The 19214-nt window shown below is 44.4% G+C and overlaps 1 protein-coding gene across 2 annotated transcripts; it reads left to right on the top strand.

Annotated features, from left to right (window-relative positions):
- The first annotated feature begins 1647 nt into the window (after positions 1-1647).
- On the top strand, positions 1648-6088 carry preb (prolactin regulatory element binding). Of its 2 annotated transcripts, XM_084702152.1 has the most exons (10): positions 1648-1810; positions 2307-2481; positions 2656-2851; positions 2975-3204; positions 3315-3395; positions 3653-3780; positions 4620-4793; positions 4908-4980; positions 5336-5495; positions 5604-6088. In XM_084702152.1, the coding sequence occupies exons 2-10, from the start codon at positions 2347-2349 to the stop codon at positions 5693-5695; spliced, it is 1269 nt and encodes a 422-aa protein (XP_084558278.1). In that variant the 5' UTR covers positions 1648-1810; positions 2307-2346; the 3' UTR covers positions 5696-6088. The 2 variants fall into 2 exon arrangements, with proteins under 2 accessions (XP_084558278.1, XP_084558279.1); XM_084702153.1 differs by lacking the exon at positions 5604-6088 and having other exon boundaries at positions 5409-5495.
- Positions 6089-19214: the final 13126 nt, after the last annotated feature.

The raw sequence follows: 19214 nt of genomic DNA, 5'->3' as shown, positions 1-19214 counted from the left end.
AGGTGTAAATGAGAAAACTAAAAGCTGTGCAACATGTATGCACAGTCAGTGAACACTCTGAAATAGATTTGAGGATGATAGGTCACATGACCAAAAAGCTATTGAAGTTTGAAATACTAAACAATTCACTGAAAAAGAATTGACGTGAAAATGAAAAAACTAAAGGTCATGCAACATGTATACATAGTCAATGAACACTCTGGAACTAATTTGACGATAATAAGTTACATGATCAAAAAGCTATTGAAGTTTCAAACTTTCAGAAATTCACTGAAAATTGTTTGAGGTGAAAATGAAAAACTAAAGGTGTGCAACATGTATGCATGGTCAATTAACTCTGAAATAGATTTGAGGATGATAGGTCACATGACCAAAAAGCTATTGAAGTTTGAAGATTGATTTTGAATTAAAAACATTTTGTTACAACCTGACATGAAAATGAACAAAATAAAGGCCGTGCAATGTTTATGCATATATTTTGAATAGTTAAACATAATTTTTATATTCCTAATTCATGTTGTTGAAAAGAGTTTTGAAATTTAAAATGTGTAATTTGTTGATGGTCCCTAAACATACGCGTTGTTTAGGCAGCCAAACACATGGGCTAAGCGGTGGTCTTAGCGGCGTTAAACCCCGGCTAAATTAGCTCACTACTGGGCGTCCGCATATCTGTTGAATATCGAACTTCCAACCAACTTTACCACGGTGCATGATTGTCTGGAGCAAGCCTTATTACTCCATGTGAAAGACTTGTCAGAAGGAAACTTTACTCTCAAAATATCTATAATATCAAGCCTATCCATAAACTGCCTCAAACTCGTATTCATAGAAGTGGACTGTCCCGGAGGCCATCTATCAATAAAATAGTTCATAGAAATAGGCTATTGAAGTCCCCTCCTACAATAATTAACGCGTTGGGGGACTTGCGTGGACAATACGCTTTCCGAAAGATTCCAATAAGTGATCATTTTCAAGTTTGGAATTGTTACCATAAATGTTGGAAATAATAATGATGAATACAGTTGATAACAAGACAAACAACATGACCAGAAGGGTCACAGTCGGAGTGCAAAATACTTCCACTTAAGTTATTCTTTAGAGTAATAACTCCAGCAGAGCGTTTAGAACCATGAGAGCCTCACATCATTACCTCACTGAGATCTCCAGAAATTGACCTCTTTGGCAACCGAATGAAAACACGAATCTGTTTTAAGCTGTTTGGCAAATAAAAATGACGCTTTGCGTTTTACAGTATTTCTCAACACCCTAGCATTGAGTGACACAATAGATAACGACAACATGAAATATAGAACAAAGTAGGGTACTAAGAGTTAAACAACAATCGCAAATCGAGAAAGAAATAATGGAAACCAGCGTTGCATAGGCTACTTATAAATGATTGAGTGAGAATATATTAGCATAACAATGCTAACTACCAGAACAAGAAACAACAAGTATGTTGACTGCCTATATTGCAGGTAAAGAAAATCTGAAGTGAGAGAGCAGATAAAATGGCAAACGTTCAATATTCCAGTAAACCTGTTCTTTACTATGTCTATGGTTCTCTCTAGGTTAGATATCTCTGCCGCAGTTGATGTCGAATGGACCTTTTTTTGACGGAGTGACGTAATTACGTTGAGCTGACGCTTGTGCAGCTGACGTGTAGGCTGGGGAAGGAAGTAATGTCAGATAGCTTTGACACTTGGGTTTCAGCTACTTTAATTGTGTGCACACATTAACAGTTCATAATGTTATTAGCTAGGTAGCTAACACAACTACAACAGAAGACAAAACGGAGCAATTCCTACAGGTAACTCTAGGCTAGCAAGCTTGCCATCTAAAACGCGGATACGGCTGCTAGCAGTAGGAAGCTGGAGAAGCACATAGCTAGTACAGCTGATCTTCTGTAGGGCTGTAATGCCTATGCGCTTTGGTGTAACTGAGCCATCTGGGCTCCAACATGGCAGTGGATCTCACTTCTGTTTATGCAGTTATCGCGTGTATAATGGTTGTGTTACATGAGAATATTGCAAGCTTCTGTACACCCAGTTTCAAGACAAAACAATTGTAGGATCATTCCGTTATTTAGCTAATGAAGTTAGCCAGCCAGCAGTAGCTAGCAACTTAGGTCCTTTATACCTTGTTTACTCACTGCTAATAATGGACATGTCAGCGTACGGGCTGTATCCGCACCGACGTCGATTGGCAAACTTCCACTTACAGTTCTGAATCATGTTAATCGCAAGGTGTTCATTTGTTTCTGTTAAGTTTGTCTGTGTTTTGTCTTGTGGGTCTTATTTCTACAGTGCAGTTAGAATTGGAGAACGAGCTACCAAACGTTAAGTCATGGGTAGACGGAAGGTACCAGACTTGTACCGAGCCCCTTTCCCCCTCTATACCGTCAAAGTACATCCTACAACGGGGTTGGTAATCACGGCGGGCGGTGGAGGTGCCTCGAAGACGGGGATAAAGAACGCTCTGGTAATAAAGAGCCCTTTATGTTGCTCTGATCTGATTGCTCTGTTGGGATGGGTAGAGCTCTGTTGTGGAGCATTTAACTTCAGATCAAGAGATGTTAAATGAACACATTCTTTATGCCCTGATTGTTAATTCTCCTATGTAGGGATAAGAATCACCCAGTTATTGTTGTTGCAGCACTTCCTGGGTTTGGGGATGTCAGGGGGCCAGTTCACGGCCACGCTGCTCCACACCCACGACACAGAGACGCGGGCCACCATGAACATGGCCCTTGGGGGCGACGTCATCGCTGCGGGGCAGGACGGTAGCTGCTGCCTCATGCGGTTCAGACGCAAGGAGGAGAAGGAGGGACGCAAGGCTGCAGCCACAGAGGGTAAATAGGGGCGGCAGCCCAGCAGGGGGTCTTCTAACAGCAGCCCAGCAGGGTCTCTGTAAGAAGGGCTGAATAGTGCTCAGAATGCTGAAATGTTTCTGTGGTTCCCCATGTGTCCATCAGGGGGCAGCAGCGAGCAGGGTGGCACCAGGAGGAGAGCAGGGCGGGGGGCCAGAGAGGGGGCTGCGGGGGGGGACACCAAGGAGGACACGCCCCAGATCTGCGTGGAGGGGGTGGGAGAGGTGCAGTCTGATCTCAACCCCCAGGACCCCCTCCAGAAGGTGGTCAGGTTCAGCCCAGACCTCAGTCTGCTGCTGGTCGGGGGCACGGACGGGCACATACGAGTCTGGGAGGTCAGCTGTGGGGGAGCGGGAGGGGGAGGGGGGAGCGGGAGGGGACAGGTACAAGACTGTACTACAGTAGTATCTCTTGTTAAACTGTTGTCTGACTGTACTTCCTACAGTATCCGTCCCTGAAGGAGAAGTATGACTTCAAAGCCCACGAGGGGGAGGTAGAAGACTTGGACATTAGTGAAGACAACAAGGTAGGACATTAGTGAAGATAACCTGGTAGGACAGTAGTGAAGACAACAAGGTAGGACATTAGTGAAGATAACCTGGTAGGACAGTAGTGAAGACAACAAGGTAGGACAGTAGTGAAGATAACCTGGTCGGACATTAGTGAAGACAACAAGGTTGGACATTAGTGAAGATAAAATTGCAGAAGCCTTTCATTCAACGTTCTAAAGTAGCCAGTGGGATTTTATTGTGTGTGATATGCATGCATATGTTTGTGTTCCAGCACCTGGTGACGGTGGGCAGAGACCTGGCCTGCAGCCTGTGGTGTGGCACGCAGCTAAACATGAGTCTAGACTGGAGCAGAGCTCTGCCTCAGGTGGCAGAAAGGACCTACAGATACCAGGCCTGCAGGTACCCTCATACAGCCCTACAGATAAAAGGCCTGCAGGTACCCTCATACAGCCCTACAGATACCAGGCCTGCAGGTACCCTCATACAGCCCTACAGATACCAGGCCTGCAGGTACCCTCATACAGCCCTACAGATACCAGGCCTGCCGGTACCCTCATACAGCCCTACAGATACCAGGCCTGCAGGTACTCTCATACAGCCCTACAGATACCAGGCCTGCAGGTACCCTCATACAGCCCTACAGATACCAGGCCTGCAGGTACCCTCATACAGCCCTACAGATACCAGGCCTGCAGGTACCCTCATACAGCCCTACAGATACCAGGCCTGCAGGTACCCTCATACAGCCCTACAGATACCAGGCCTGCAGGTACCCTCATACAGCCCTACAGATACCAGGCCTGCAGGTACCCTCATACAGCCCTACAGATACCAGGCCTTTGACGTAAGCCTGGCTTAAATGGTAAACTAGCTTTATGGAACAGCCCCCTGATCACTTGTTGTTGTGGTGGTGTCCCTGTGGTGGTAGTGTTGTGGTGATGGTGGTTTTGTGATGGTGGTCTTGTGATGGTGGTCTTGTGATGGTGGTCTTGTGATGGTGGTCTTGTGATGGTGGTCTTGTGATTGTGGTGTTGTGATGGTGGTTTTGTGATGGTGGTCTTGTGATGGTGGTGTTGTGATGGTGGTGTTGTGATGGTGGTGTTGTGATGGTGGTTTTGTGATGGTGGTGTTGTGATGGTGGTCTTGTGATGGTGGTGTTGTGATGGTGGTGTTGTGATGGTGGTGTTGTGATGGTGGTTTTGTGATGGTGGTGTTGTGATGGTGGTGTTGTGGTGCAGGTTCGGACGGGTGGAAGACCAGGAGGAAGCCCGGAGGCTGTACACCGTCCAGATCCCTCACAAGCGAGACAGGAAGCCCCCACCGTGCTACCTCACCAAGTGGGATGCATCCAACTTCCTGCCTATGCTAGTGGCCCCCTGCGGCACCGAGGTCATATCCTGTCTGGCCATCAGGTGAGGGGGGGGAGGAGGGAGTCTCAGAGAAGTAGTTGGGATGAGCCTGTTTATCTGTGATGTTTGTGATGTGTTTTAAACCTAAGTGTTGTTGTTGCTGTGTTTCCTTCACAGTGACTCTGGAACATACTTAGGGCTGGGAACTGTGACAGGATCTGTGGCTGTCTACATTGCCTTCTCACTCCAGGTGTGCGCACATACACATTCAAAAAACAAAACCCATCCCACATTGGTTGTAAAGGCAGGTAATGTTGTTGAGATTTTTGGGGGTCATATTTGCTGACAGAAACTTCACATCCTAATAGCAACCAATAATGAATGGTTTGATAATAAATAAAATCAATCTGAAATCCATGGCCGTCACAGGACTGTAGTAAACATGGCCGATCATTAAGGTTGGACCGGAACTAATAATTGGACGGGCTTCTCATCTGTCTACCTCTCGGCAGTGGTCATGCGCTTTGGATTTTGAGGGTTTGCAAAACATATCTATCCTGCCATTAAGTGTGTGTGTGTGTGTGTGTGTGTGTGTGTGAGAGCAGAAGCTGTACTACGTGAAGGACTCTCATGGCATTGTGGTGACAGATGTGTGCTTCCTGCCTGACTCTGCTCAAGGCCAGCTGATGCGAGGCAACCACGAGGCCGCCATGTTGAGTGTGGCGGTGGACAGTCGCTGCCAGATGCACACTGTCCGCAGCAGACGTGAGTTCTGGTGCCCTGCAGCCCCAACACCTTGTACACCTGCTACTGACGACAAGCTGTGCTGGACTACTGTACATCAAGCATCAGTAAACCCTGGTCTCTCCCCAGGGTCCCTCCCGCTATGGCTGCTGCTGGTCCTGGGGGGCCTCCTGGTATTGGTGGCAGTCCTGCTGCAGCTGCTCCTCCCAGGATCCCTGTAGCTGCTGACCAGGACCTACAGGAGCCGACCAGGACCCTGCAGACGTCAGGCTGTGTTCCGGAGCCTGCAGCAGCAACACCACCACCACACCTCAGCCTCACAGACAGCCTGCTAACAGCATCCTCATCTATTATTGATTTTATTTAATTTCTTAAAATGGTTTGTTTGATCCCTGGTTCCTGTGACAACCCTGGTTACCCACATGACAAACTTGGTTCAACCAGACCTGCATCCGTCTTCAAATATAATTCTGTATCAGGGTGAGCGTAAAGGGCCTGTGGGGTTAGGTTAGTGGGAGGTTCTGTATTCTCACCAGGAATGTACAAGGACCAAGGCCTTTTTTATTCAAATATTTAAGGAGTTGTGTAAAATATATAAATCTACTTTAAAATGATGTTTGTGTGTTTGTGTGTCCTTGTCCACTGCAGATAGAGCTGAGCCCTGCTTCTCTGCTCGGCCACTAGGAGGCAGGGTGACCATGAGTAGGTTGATTTACTGCAGGGGCGTCCAAACTACGCTATGTATGGTACACAAATGAAACAGATCATTCTGGAATCAGAATGCTATTAGCTATCAAAAATAGTAATAATATGGTAGTTTGAAGAGGTTTATTAAGTGAGAAATCTTATTTGTCCTTTACATTTAGAAAAGTTGAATTTTCTAATGTGAAATGGGGATTCAGGAAATTGTGTTGCTATTTCACTTAAATCACACACACATTGTTGTGTCTGGTCAATTTTTCCAGACACAAGTGATCATCTTCAAAGCAATCAAAAGTTAAAACCCAATTCAGTCACAAAATAGTAACAGCAATACCAGCATCTTTTCTGGTGGAGATTTCAGTCTGTCATTATGTTCTGTAGGGAAGGGAGTGAGTTGTCATTGATCAAGACTACAGTGTTGAGTTAAAACTAGTGGAAGAAATGGCTAAAGTCAGAACAAGGAAGACATCAAGTTCTCATTTGAGTACTTTAGTTGGCAAAGGACGGGAGCTGTTGGTGTCTGAACTGCCAACTGTAAGGGATATCCAAAAGTATGGCATCTACTTGAGGGAGCAAAGTGGAGATGACAGGAGGAACTACCGGGTAGACCGGCTGGTGGGGGACATCTACCCTGGTCTGGTTTTGCAGTGGAGCAAAGCTAATGCTCTTTTCAAACCACCTGTTCTTTCTGAAAAGGTGACCATCATGTCCAAGCTGAAGGAGGTCTGGAATCAGGCAGTGATTTTTTTGTTGTTGTATAGTATAAGTATAACCCTAACCCTACCCCAGAAAAAGCAACTAAACAGGATTCACATGCTGAGCAGATTGCTAAGGTCATGTTTGGGTGGCTAAAAGAAAGGGGGTTTGACAAGACCTTGTTGGCCATTGGAGGAGACTCAACAAATGTCAACACTTGTGTACATGCTGGAGTAGTGAGGAAGCTGGAGCTGCACCTGGGAAGAAAACTGCTCTGGTTAGTGTGCAACCTCCACACTGGTGAACTACCCCTGCGCGTCTCATTATTGATCTTGATGGCCCTATTATGTCAGACAACACATTTTCTGGGCCCATAGGAAAGCTCCTTGATTCTGCTACAGACTTCAGAATCCAAACTTCACCCTGATTTCTGTTGGCCCTCCACTGATCAAGTTGCCAGACAAGGTCATTCAAGATCTCTCAACTGATCAACACTTTGGCTTTAATATTGTCTGTGCAGTCAGGAATGGAGTGCTACCTGCCAAGTTGGCTCTGTTGGAGATTGGACCAGTGAACCACAGCCGCTGGCTCACCACAGCAAACAGACTTCTTAGGCTCTGGGTGTCAAAGCAAAGACTGAAAGGAAATAACTTAAAGAATCTGCAATTTATTGTTGATTTCACCATTGGGGTGTACTATCCATGTTGGTTCAATGTAAAGGTCAAGAACTCCTGGATTGAAGGACCTAGGCACATCCGGTTTCAACTGGACTGCCTCAAGTCTCAGAGGAAGGAGGTGCTGGATCTAGTTATGCCAACAGTGAAGCCATACTCCAAACAATGCTGTGCTCAGAGGATCAGAGGGAGAGGATTGAGGCGGTGGAGAGAATCCTGGCCATGAGGGGAGAGGGGGACCCAGACACTCAGCTGGGGGACTCCTCTGTCAGAACCAGGAGGACACCTGACATCCATTGTGATGCTTCAAGTATTGGTGACTTGATCAGCTGGTCTGAAGGTGTGTCAGAGCCACCGCTTACCTGCTCCCTAAACACCTCACTGGTAAAGAACTTCAACACCCCAACGGAGGTGCTCAACTGGCCTTGCCACACGCACAGTAATGAGAGGGTTGTTAAAATGGTGACTGAGGCTTCTGCTAAGTACTTTTCACAAGAAAAGAGGGATGGAGCGATCAGGGCTCAGGAGACCAGCAGGAGGCGATGGCGTTTGGTTTGAGAGCGTTTTGTCTGAGAACGATGGCGTTTGGTTTGAGAGCGTTTTGTCTGAGAACGATGGCGTTTGGTTTGAGGGCGTTTTGTCTGAGAACGATGGCGTTTGGTTTGAGAGCGTTCTGTCTGAGAACGATGGCGTTTGGTTTGAGAGCGTTTGGTCTGAGAATGACAGAGGTTTTCTGACAGCGTTTAGTTTGAGGACGTTTTGTCTGAGAATGACAGAGGTTTTTCTGAGACTGAACCTGTTTGGTCTGAGACTTGACGCCTTTTCGTTTGAGTCTGAGGATGTCCTTAAATGAACACCGTACTGAAGTGCCATCAAGTGCTCCATGACGCCGGTTAAGAAGGGCTAGTGAAACTGCTCACCAAAAGAACGAAGGGGCACCCACTTGTCTGGCAGATTAAGACATGTTCGTAGGCACCAAGCGAAAAATATCCTAAACTTTCCAAGACTTTTAGCTAGGTTTATAGGTACCTAGCGAAAAATAGCCCAAACTTTCCTAGACTTTAAGCTACGGTACTAATGCAGAAGGAAAGCTGATATCGCCGTCTTACTAGAACGTTGTATCTATGCATTGTTGCTAACGTGTGTTGACATTGTGCACACCCAATGAATTCAAAATGTGTAGGTCGCACATGCGCGAATGCTTGTAAAAAATGTTCGCACTGTCTCAAAAACTGGTCGCAAAATGCGACCATTTGGTTGCAGTCTGGAGCCCTGGTATGTGAGCTCATCCTTCCACACTAGGGTGACCAGAAGCATGACCCTGAAAAGGAGGACACCTGGGGCCAAAAAGGAGGACAAAGGGTCAAGAAGGAGGACAATCCCCCCGAAAGGGGGGGGGGGCGGGGTTAAGTTTAGTCAAAATATAAATAAGAAAATAAGACAGTACCATTCCCCAAATAATTTCAATTGTAAAATTAATTAAAATATAACATTTGGTCAGCTCAGCAACGGTTGTTTAACATCTGCTGTTGTTGTGTTCGGAGCAAAAAATGATGTTAAGGAAGAGTGCCCGGTAGAACTAGCATTATCCTTGTGCCGTTGCATGACGCTCTAAAGCCTCATTACCCCTACTACTCACATCTTTATCAATGCAACAGAGCTTACAGAAGGCATTTATTGATCTTTGCTGCTCTTGACAAAGTGTAGTTCTGAATTCCACGTAGGTTTGAAGGTATTTCTTTTTGGCATCTGAAAGCGTAGGCGAGTGGTAAATTGCGACGGGGGGCAGGAAGGGTCAAAAAGGAGGACAAAAGGGTGAAAAGGAGGACAAGCAGCAGCGGTCCGGACAAAGGGCTGGAAAACCGGACTGTCCGGACGAAATCCGGACTTCTGGTCACCCTATTCCACACTGTGACTGTCAGATCCACACCAACTAAAACACGGTACCTTCGTGAACACAGTACCTACACAGACTTATGAACTTCAGAAGTACAAACACATTCACGCACACACCCACAACACCTACAGGTGGCGCCATGTGGATGGTTCATTGCAGTGTGGATGGTTCATTGCAGTTTGGATGGTTCATTGCAGTGTGGATGGTTCATTGCAGTGTGGATGGAAGTCCCCATTTTGTTGATTTAACCTACATACAGGCTATTTCAGACACAACCTTTCCACAGATACATGCCTTGGGATATGGTGTGTGTGTGACTGGTCTCCTCAATGACGTCCAAGAGATTCTCACTGTCAGTTTCACATCCTCCCATAGAGCTGAGTGTCCTGCTGGCCTGGGTTTGGTGCATACAGTATGTTATAAACCTCTCACCATCCTCTCGCAGATTGTAAAATAAATTATGTAAAATGTCATCCACATATTGTAATTTCTCTTTGGAGCCAGTTATTCATAATTAACTTACATTTATTTAGATTGCTATCAAAGTTGAGATTTTTTAATGTTTTCTAAATTCAAAGAAATCAGGTTACTAGAGAGTACAATTGCTGGGGAAACTGTAAGGTGTGCTTGCGTTGGTTGCAGAGAGGTCTGTTCATTAACTCATTTGTACAACTGATATAAAAATACTTATTAAGTATGAAGATTGCATAGATTTAAAAGCATACATTTGTTGCTGCTCATTTACAATTCAAAATACTGAAAGTGAAGTGTAGAATGAAACGGTTGTCTTCTCATTTCCCCTGCAAGAGGGAATAGTGATAAACTATACAGGCCTCAGTTGAAAAGTTGGATCAAATGAAGATATCGGGCAATCCGGTGTTGTGCCATCAGATGCACGGCTTCCATGAGGCACCCCCTCGCGGGAGCGCGCGCGAACCACTCTGAATTAAATAATGAAGGATTTTGTCTTGATATCGCAACCAAACGGAGGGGAGACAGATGTTGCACATTATACTGTTTTTGTTATAGAATTCAAGAGAAGAATGTTGGTTCTGTGTAAATAGAAGACATTATTCTCAACACAAAATTCTTAAAACTCGTAATCCAAACCGTATAGTAATGAACGCGACCCAACATTCTTGCTCCACAACATCGCATTCTGAGGAAATATACCCCAGCTATGATTACCAAAGGAAATGTATTTTGTTTAGCAGGTTCAAAGTATTTCACATGGCTCTTCATCAGGGGTGTTGTTAGACAGAAAGCCCTACTGGGGTACAGGCAACTATTTATATTGTCGCGTTAAACTACCCATACAATTTTGAAAAAGTATGACCTTTACAATATTTGTATGAATACAAAACCTCAAATGGACACCAGAGTATTCTAACAATGTCTGGTAAACTTCCACAGCCTTTACTTTTTCAATTAAGTTTCAAACTAAATGATAGAAAATCACTAATCTCTGAAAATAGCTTTGTCTGCACAAATCTTAATAACCTTTTCAGAATTGTACTGAAAAATCACAAATATACACCAGATTATTCTAAATAATAAAGTCTGGCCTACTTCCACAACCTTTCAACTTTCAATAACGTTTTTTACAAAATCACAATTTACAAATAAATCACTAATCTCTGAAAATAGCATGAAATCCATGCTAATCTTAATATCGTTTTCAAAATTGTTTCAAAAAATCTAAAATATACAACAGATTATGCTAATAAAGTCTGGCCTACTTCAACACTCTTTATCTTTTCAATAAAGTAGCATGCAATCCACGGTAATCTTAATAATTTGTTCAAAATTGTGATAAAAAATCTAAAATTGACACCAGATTATTCTAATCATGTCCGGCCTACTTCCATACCTTTTCAAAAAACAAATCTGTGAGGAGCTCAGAGAAAATTATAGAAAAAGTAAAGGGTGTGGAAGTAGGCCACAGATTATTAGAATAATCTGGTGTATATCTAAGATTTTTCAGTACAATTTTCAAACCTTTATTAAGATTAGCGAGGATGTCATGCCATTTTCAGAGATGAGCAATTTTCTATCATTCAGTTTGAACCTTAACTGAAAATGTAAAGGGTGTGGAAGTAGGCCAGACTTTATTAGAATACTCTGGTGTATATTTCAGCATTTTGACACAATTTTGAAAAAGTTATTAAGATTAGCAAGGATTTCATGCTATTTTCAGAGATGAGCAATAATTTAAAAAAATGGATAGAGTAAAGGGTGTGGAAGTAGGCCACAGATTATTAGAATAATATTGTGTATATCTGAGATTTTTCAATACACTTATTGGGGTTATTGGGGTGTGCTTGCCTTCGGCGAGCACAAACCATTGTTCTCTATCATATATATTTCAGATTTATTGTTCATTTTCCCACCCCTAAAACTCAGTCAATATTTGGACTACATAGACAACCTAAATGTCAAAAGTTTTGTCTTGGTAGCGATTGAGTTGCTTGTATTGGGATTTACGTTCTGTTGCACAATTTAAGTAGAAATTACGTTTTTGTGGTGAAAAGTGAAGCTCACAATGGCTAACTTGCTAGCCACAGTCACTGACGTCACTAACGTCACAAAAACTCTCGGGACTATCTTTTACGACCCGATACAGAGTATCGGACAGAACAAAAATAAAACAGGGTTTTAGCGCTACTTTGTAACAGGACACACAATACAGGACAAACAATACACGACTAAGGTCTCAGAGATCGCACACACAGCTTAAGGTCTCAGAGACCGCACACACAGCTAAGGTCGCACAGACCGTGATATCTTTTACTCCTCAAACACCCAAAACTCAACAGTTCATGATAAAATCGAAAGAACGCCCCTCCCTCCAACAGTCTAGGTGCTTCCCAGGTGCTTTCCAGGTGTTTAACAGCCTAGGTGCTTCCCAGGTGCTTCCCAGGTGCTTCCCTGGTGCTTCCCAGGTGCTTAACAGCCTAGGAGCTACCCAGGTGCTTCCCAGGTGTTTTACTGCCTAGGTGCTTCCCAGGAGCTTCCCAGGAGCTTCCCAGGTGCTTCCCAGGTGCTTAACTGTTTCACCCCCACTTAAATATGATGAAAACGTCTTGTACCCTATATCAGAATCAGAATAGAGTTCTGTTAATATGCCCCTTTCAAAGGCAAATCTTCAATAAAGTATATTTCAGACACAGTTCTCAAGCTTTTATTTATTACATTATTACCAAGTCTTGTTAGATCACGTTATATCCATTAATAAGCGTTTGGTTTTGTAGGATGAACATATAAAACACAGGCCACATTTCTACACTAATGTTAAATTGAAGGCAGTGTGAATTTCGTGGCATTTCGTTTGAAAATAAAGTTGACAGTAAGCTATGGTAAGTCTGCATTATGAAAGATTTATGTTACCAAAATAACCATTAAGCTTTCTTTGCCTGGCGAGAACAACGACGGAGCTATTCATGTTAACAGTTTATTTCATCCGATACAATGCGTTGGAAATCATACTCATATCACGAAGAAAAAAAGCAGCATGTGATGAGTTCCATCCAGAATAGCCCTATATTTACCCCATAGCCTATTTCTAAAAACCAAGTGAAAGGAATACTATACAGTGACAGCATACATTTCTGTAAAGTTTGCATCATGTCTCTGATTCTTATCGGACTTGTACCTCATTCTGCCGCTGCAATGCCTTAGCTCACACACTGGCAACCATACTTTTACCTCCCAAATAAAAGTACCCCCCGGAATAAAAGTAGCCCCTGGAAAATTGCCAAATTAGCACACAAACGGTCCATATGCTATCAAAATGTGTTCTTACCGGTGTAAGTGCGCATCTTTTACTGTCATTTGCAATCAGGAATAGAAATGGTCATCAAATATACCATTGCTAGGAAAAAACTTGTAGTTTGGAAATACATAATCATTGTTAGAAAATTTCAAAAAAAGAGGCTGTTACAAATATATGGTAGTACTTTTCCTGAAAAACTTACAGTCAACATGACTGCATCATAACATGAAAACCACTGAAAATACATAGTTATTACAAAGTTAAAAAAACTTTTCCTAAAACAGCTTACAGTCAACATGACAACCACTACCAAATGAAGCATTGCTAGGAAAATACTTCAATGCCTGTAGTTTGGAAATACATAGTTACAAATCTGTCAAATAACAAACATGCCATGACTACTGGTTTACCTCAACAAACTTATAGTAAACACGACTGCTGCGCAGCACAATTGCATGTGCTGAGATATTTCTAATGACATTGCGCAGCACCTCATAATCCGCGTCTTGTGCGGCATACAATCCTGAACTTGCACCAGTTCTAGTTACACCTTCAAAGTATCTACTGTACTGACTGTACGTCATGCTGGTGTGCTGAATGGGAACCGTTATGTGAGTGTACAGTAGCCAGAGCTAACATCAGAGCCATAAAGAGGCTCTGGCTAACATTTACTAGCTTGCACTGACAACCAGTTGGTAGCTAACGACATTAGCTAATGTAAGTTACTTGCCAGTAGCTAGCTAGCTAAGGTAGCTCGATTTCCCCCCCAAAAATAAACGTACCTCCAAAATAAGAACGTATCAGGTGTATTTTTTGAGTAAAAAAAATAAACGTACCGGTACGTTTAATTGGGAGATAAGAGTATAAGTCTATGCTTGGGAGTCCCGACTGGTTGTCGCAAAGTATGACGTGTACAGCTAGTAGTAAGTAGGAAAAAAGCGTGCCACTGTTTAACGCTAAACCGGAAAAGTCGGAAGTGGAAAGATGGCGCAGTCCGGTTTTGCGCTCTCGCTTGCCTCATTGTGGCACTGAGCACTTTTCATAGAAATGAATGGGGACGCCATCTTGGAAGACAGAAGTAGCTGTGTCTATTAATATATAAGTCCATGCAATGTGCCCACTAGGGCATGCTTTCCCAAAGTGAGGCAGTGATGACACAAGGGGTGCCATCCCATTCCAATTGTTACACTGGTGGGACCCATGTCGTGCAGTAGCAGCCCTAAGATTTTTTCCACCCCTGCCCTTCCAACAGCTAGAGTCTGCCACTCTCCAAGCACAAAGCTACGCGTACGCAGACTACAGAGCCGCACAAACCATTATTAGCTGGATGAGTGAGAGGGAAGAGTTACATAGAGTTGGGATTTCCAGATACATTTGAAATGCATCTCTTCGTCCATGTTTGGATCTGCCAAACAAGCACACTGGCCGTTTATCAATCCAAAGAATGCTAAGAACGTACTTGTGTTCTTTAGAAGAAAATTCTTGCCAAGCTTCCTTTCAAAAATGGTCTTGCAAGACCGCAAGGACGGAGAACAATTTGAGATGTGTGTTTTTGAAATGAATTCTGGGAAATCAGATGCGTTCTAGCTGACCAAGTCACCATCCGATGCATCCTCAATATAAGGGGCAGATTAAGAACACTTCCGGGTATTTTTGGCGTTTTTGGTGACTTGTGTTCTTTGGATTGGAACCGTACTTGGGCAATGAAAGAGGACGTCAAACGAGTTTGCAAGGACACAAGAATGGGAAAAACGTGGATCGATAAACAGCCAGTGTTTTCTCCCTTATCTGCTCGAGACATGTTCAGCTCGTTGCTCTTCTGTCTGTGTTTCTAATCAAATGTAAGCAAATATGTTCAACTCATCGTCCATCTCCTCATACAATTTCACTGGTTCTCTCAAACGCGTCAAACCAGCTGGTTTCTTTGCATCTTTTCTCATAGTCAGGTTGCTAGCTTTAGATAATAGATAGGTACCTAGCTATATTGGGGAAGATGCAAAAATGATTGTTTTGTTTACCAATCCACACTAACTTCTGTGAGGTTTTCCTGCGCGACAAGCGAACAAACCACCATTTTGCACAATTGCGTGAATGTACTGTTCAGTACACCAAACAGGTGTCGTTCTTCTGAATCTGCTCTCATAAAATAACATTTATGTTAATATATGGTAACTGGAATGAAGAACGTTGCTAGAAGACAGAACCTGGGGCAAAGGCCAAATGTTCATGAATGTATAATGAGTGTACTAACCTATACAGAAACCATCACAATACATGCCAAAAATAAAAGTTTATACTTTAAAGTCGAAGTTTCTCATTGAAATTACAGGATTATCCACAACAACTTATAAAACACAAAGAGCATTTGCACAGAGTGCGTACCTCATGCAGTCAAGTCTACCGATACTCCTGAGGTACGGCAACACCGCATGGATAAAAAACACGCAGCCCTGCAATACACCACAACTCCACAGGGGGCTTCACAATAATGTATACTGGCTAGAGCAGCTCAATTATGGCGAAACTCACATGAGCTTAACATAACATTCTAACTCTGTTACACCGTCAGGAAATGAGCTTCCAGACAGGCAGTGAGCTTCCTGTCAGGCAGTGAGCTTCCTGCCAGGCAGTGAGCTCCCAGACAGGCAGTGAGCTCCCCAGACAGGCAGTGAGCTCCCCAGACAGGCAGTGAGCTCCCCAGACAGGCAGTGAGCTCCCAGACAGGCAGTGATCTCCCGAGACAGGCAGTGAGCTCCCCAGACAGGCAGTGATCTCCCCAGACAGGCAGTTAGCTCCCAGACAGGCAGTGAGCTTCCTGACGGGCAGTGAGCTCCCCAGACAGGCAGTGAGCTCCCAGACAGGCAGTGAGCTCCCCAGACCGGCAGTGACCTCCCAGACAGGCAGTGAGTTCCCCAGACAGGCAGTGAGCTCCCCAGACAGGCAGTGATCTCCCCAGACAGGCAATGAGCTCCCCAGACAGGCAGTGAGCTCCCCAGACAGGCAGTGATCTCCCCAGACAGGCAGTGAGCTCCCCAGACAGGCAGTGAGCTCCCCAGACAGGCAGTGAGCTCGCCAGACAGGCAGCAGTGAGCTCCCCAGACAGGCAGTGAGCTCCCCAGACAGGCAGTGAGCTCCCAGACAGGCAGTGATCTCCCGAGACAGGCAGTGAGCTCCCCAGACAGGCAGTGAGCTCCCCAGACAGGCAGTGAGCTCGCCAGACAGGCAGTGAGCTCCCCAGACAGGCAGTGAGCTCCCCAGACAGGCAGTGAGCTCCCCAGACAGGCAGTGAGCTCCCCAGACAGGCAGTGAGCTCCCCAGACAGGCAGTGAGCTCCCCAGACAGGCAGTGATCTCCCCAGACAGGCAGTGATCTCCCCAAACAGGCAGTGAGCTCCCCAGACAGGCAGTGAGCTCCCCAGACAGGCAGTGAGCTCGCCAAACAGGCAGTGTCTCAGACTGCAGGAGGAACAACATCCCCATGTTGGAGGGGGGGAGGTCTAATGGGGGAGGAGGGGGTTCTAATGGGGGAGGGGGGGTTTAATGGGGGAGGGGGGATTTAATGGGGGAGATGGGCTTCTTAGTAAACCCCTTATCCAGATTCTCCTGGATAATGTTGAGGCGTGTCAAGCAGTGGAGAATGATACAAGGTTAAATACCGGACCAAGTTATTTGTAATTTATTAATAAGTAATGATGCAATCACAAGAATACACAAAGAATGCATCACTCCAGGATGTTCTTAGTCTAGAGCAGTAAAACCAGTCAATGATGTCATACAGCTTCACAGAGCAAAGAGTTACAGAGTAGATGATAACGAAGGCCTTTATGAAAAAGTAGTCTTGACAGAGATCAGAGAGAGTTCTGCCCAGTCCAAGTTCTGTCTCCCTGTCCTCGGGAGACAGGTCTTGTACCCCCCAGAGAGGGACGTCTGTGATAGGTGATTGGTCAGAAGACCGTGGGGTGGGAATGTGGTCCAAGGATCTGGTGATGTTCAGAGAGGAGGGGGCGGAGAAGACCCACAGGTCTGATGCAATCAAGAGGGGGGGGGTCCTCCAGGGTAGGGAAGAGATTATTCCAAGGTCCAGATGATGTGCGGGGTATTGGGAGCTGTGTCTCCAGGAGAAAGTGGGGGGGGCATCCAGTGAGAAGGGGGGGGGGGGGGTTGTGCAAATGGTAGTCAGACCGGCTGGTCTGACTTGTCCTGAAGCAGAAAAGTTACAGTCCCAGCATCTCCCAAGTTGACACTCTTCCCATGAACTGAGTAGCCCTATTGTGCTCACTGCGGTCTCTGAGCGTCACAAACTTGCCTCCCCTGACAGTTTGCCTGACATCAGAATTCTTGCCCACACATCAAAGTTACATTCTAGCACGATCTTACTACACTGACACATTTCAGCACAACCTTACTTACACAGAAACATCCTGTTGCCTGATCCCATCTGTTCTTTAATAAATCAATTGATCACAATTGGATATATGTTTTAGTATAAAGCATTACACATATTATATACTTGAGGTAGTGATTGGTATAGCAGCATTGATTAGCAGTATAGTTATCATTCCTTCACAATAACTATCCTGGATGTTATACAATAACCACACCTGCACTATTAACTGGCTCATTTGGGGGTATTGTGTTTTTTGCAAGGTTTGGTTCAGGAACGTAAAGGATATTTAAAATGATGGGAATAGGGAATCAAATTGCTGCTTCACCAGTTACTGTCCTTTTAGATTTCAGAATGATGAACCTGAAGCCTGAACAGGCTGGTCTGCATCTCTATCAGACTGTCACATCACAGCTTCCTGTTTAAGAAACGCTTCATAAAGCCAACCAGTTGGATATCGTTATGAAAAGACTGAATTTCAGAGGTGTGAGACTGAAGTCATAAAACATGCTTGTTTCCACTATAAACACAAGCCCCGCCCCTCAATGTCAGATGAAAGTCAAAGATCAAGCATTTCAAATTAGAGAAAAGAAATGCTTTCTCGCAGATTAAAAGGTTTCCTGGGGTCAGGAGCACATAAACTACACTCTTAAATGTAGTGGACCAAAGCAGGCATGGAGGCTAATGCGAACCAGACTGTCAGACCAAACACTGTACCAGCCTCCTCCTCCCAGCCACACAGCCTCCCCCTTCCAGCCTCCTCACAGCCTCCTTCTCCCAGCCTCCTCCTCCCAGCCTCACAGCTAGTGGTTTTTGGCGGCCTGTTTTAATTTTCTTTTTAGTCTAGTCTTTGTGTCACGCTGTCATTTGAGTTTTTATTAGTTTTAGTCACGTGCATACTCTTTTTAGTGTAGTCAAGTTTCAGTCCACTAAAAGTCTGAGCATTTTAGTCTTATTTAAGTCAGACTTATTCATTACTATTTTCCTCTAGTTTTAGTCAACGAAAACTGCTGACATTGTAGTCTAGTTTTAGTCATCGACAGTGGGGAACCGTCAGGGCCCTCTAGGCCCTCAGAGAGGGCCTAATATGTTCTAAAAATATATATTTTAAAAGTTATCTGTTATAATTTTATTTTATCAATCCATAATTTGACAATGTTTCTGAAATAAACCCTTCAATCCTGCCCTATTCAGTTTATGTTGTAATGTGAAGAGTTCAATCCCATTTGTCACCCTATCAGAATTTTGTTGCCTCCGTTGTAGGGAGGAAAATGCTATACAGCTAGCTCTGTGATTGGTGGTCCAGCTATGAAATTTACAGAGGGCCGCTTGATAGAAATTCAATGAAAGACTAATTTCCATTGACAATAAAATCGACCAATCATATCTTCCCTCTAAATGGGTAGGCCTTGTTATTGCTAATTTAATAACATGTTCCGCTATTCCGCTGTGGGAACGGAGATACGCGACCACAAGCTTAATAAACTAGCTAGCCTGTTTGTTCACTTCACAAGTGAAGCCGTGACTAACGTTCCAGCTAGTGAGGAGGACATTGCGCCGTTTTCAAGGTTAACTTTTAATGAGAAGTTGGAGCTATTTGGCAAAGGAAGACCTAC

Source organism: Hypomesus nipponensis, chromosome 2 (assembly GCF_054491055.1).
Source record: "Hypomesus nipponensis isolate SF chromosome 2, ASM5449105v1, whole genome shotgun sequence".
Classification (NCBI taxonomy): domain Eukaryota; kingdom Metazoa; phylum Chordata; class Actinopteri; order Osmeriformes; family Osmeridae; genus Hypomesus; species Hypomesus nipponensis.
Note: the sequence above shows the minus strand (reverse complement) of the source record. Positions and strands in the feature narration are given on the sequence as shown.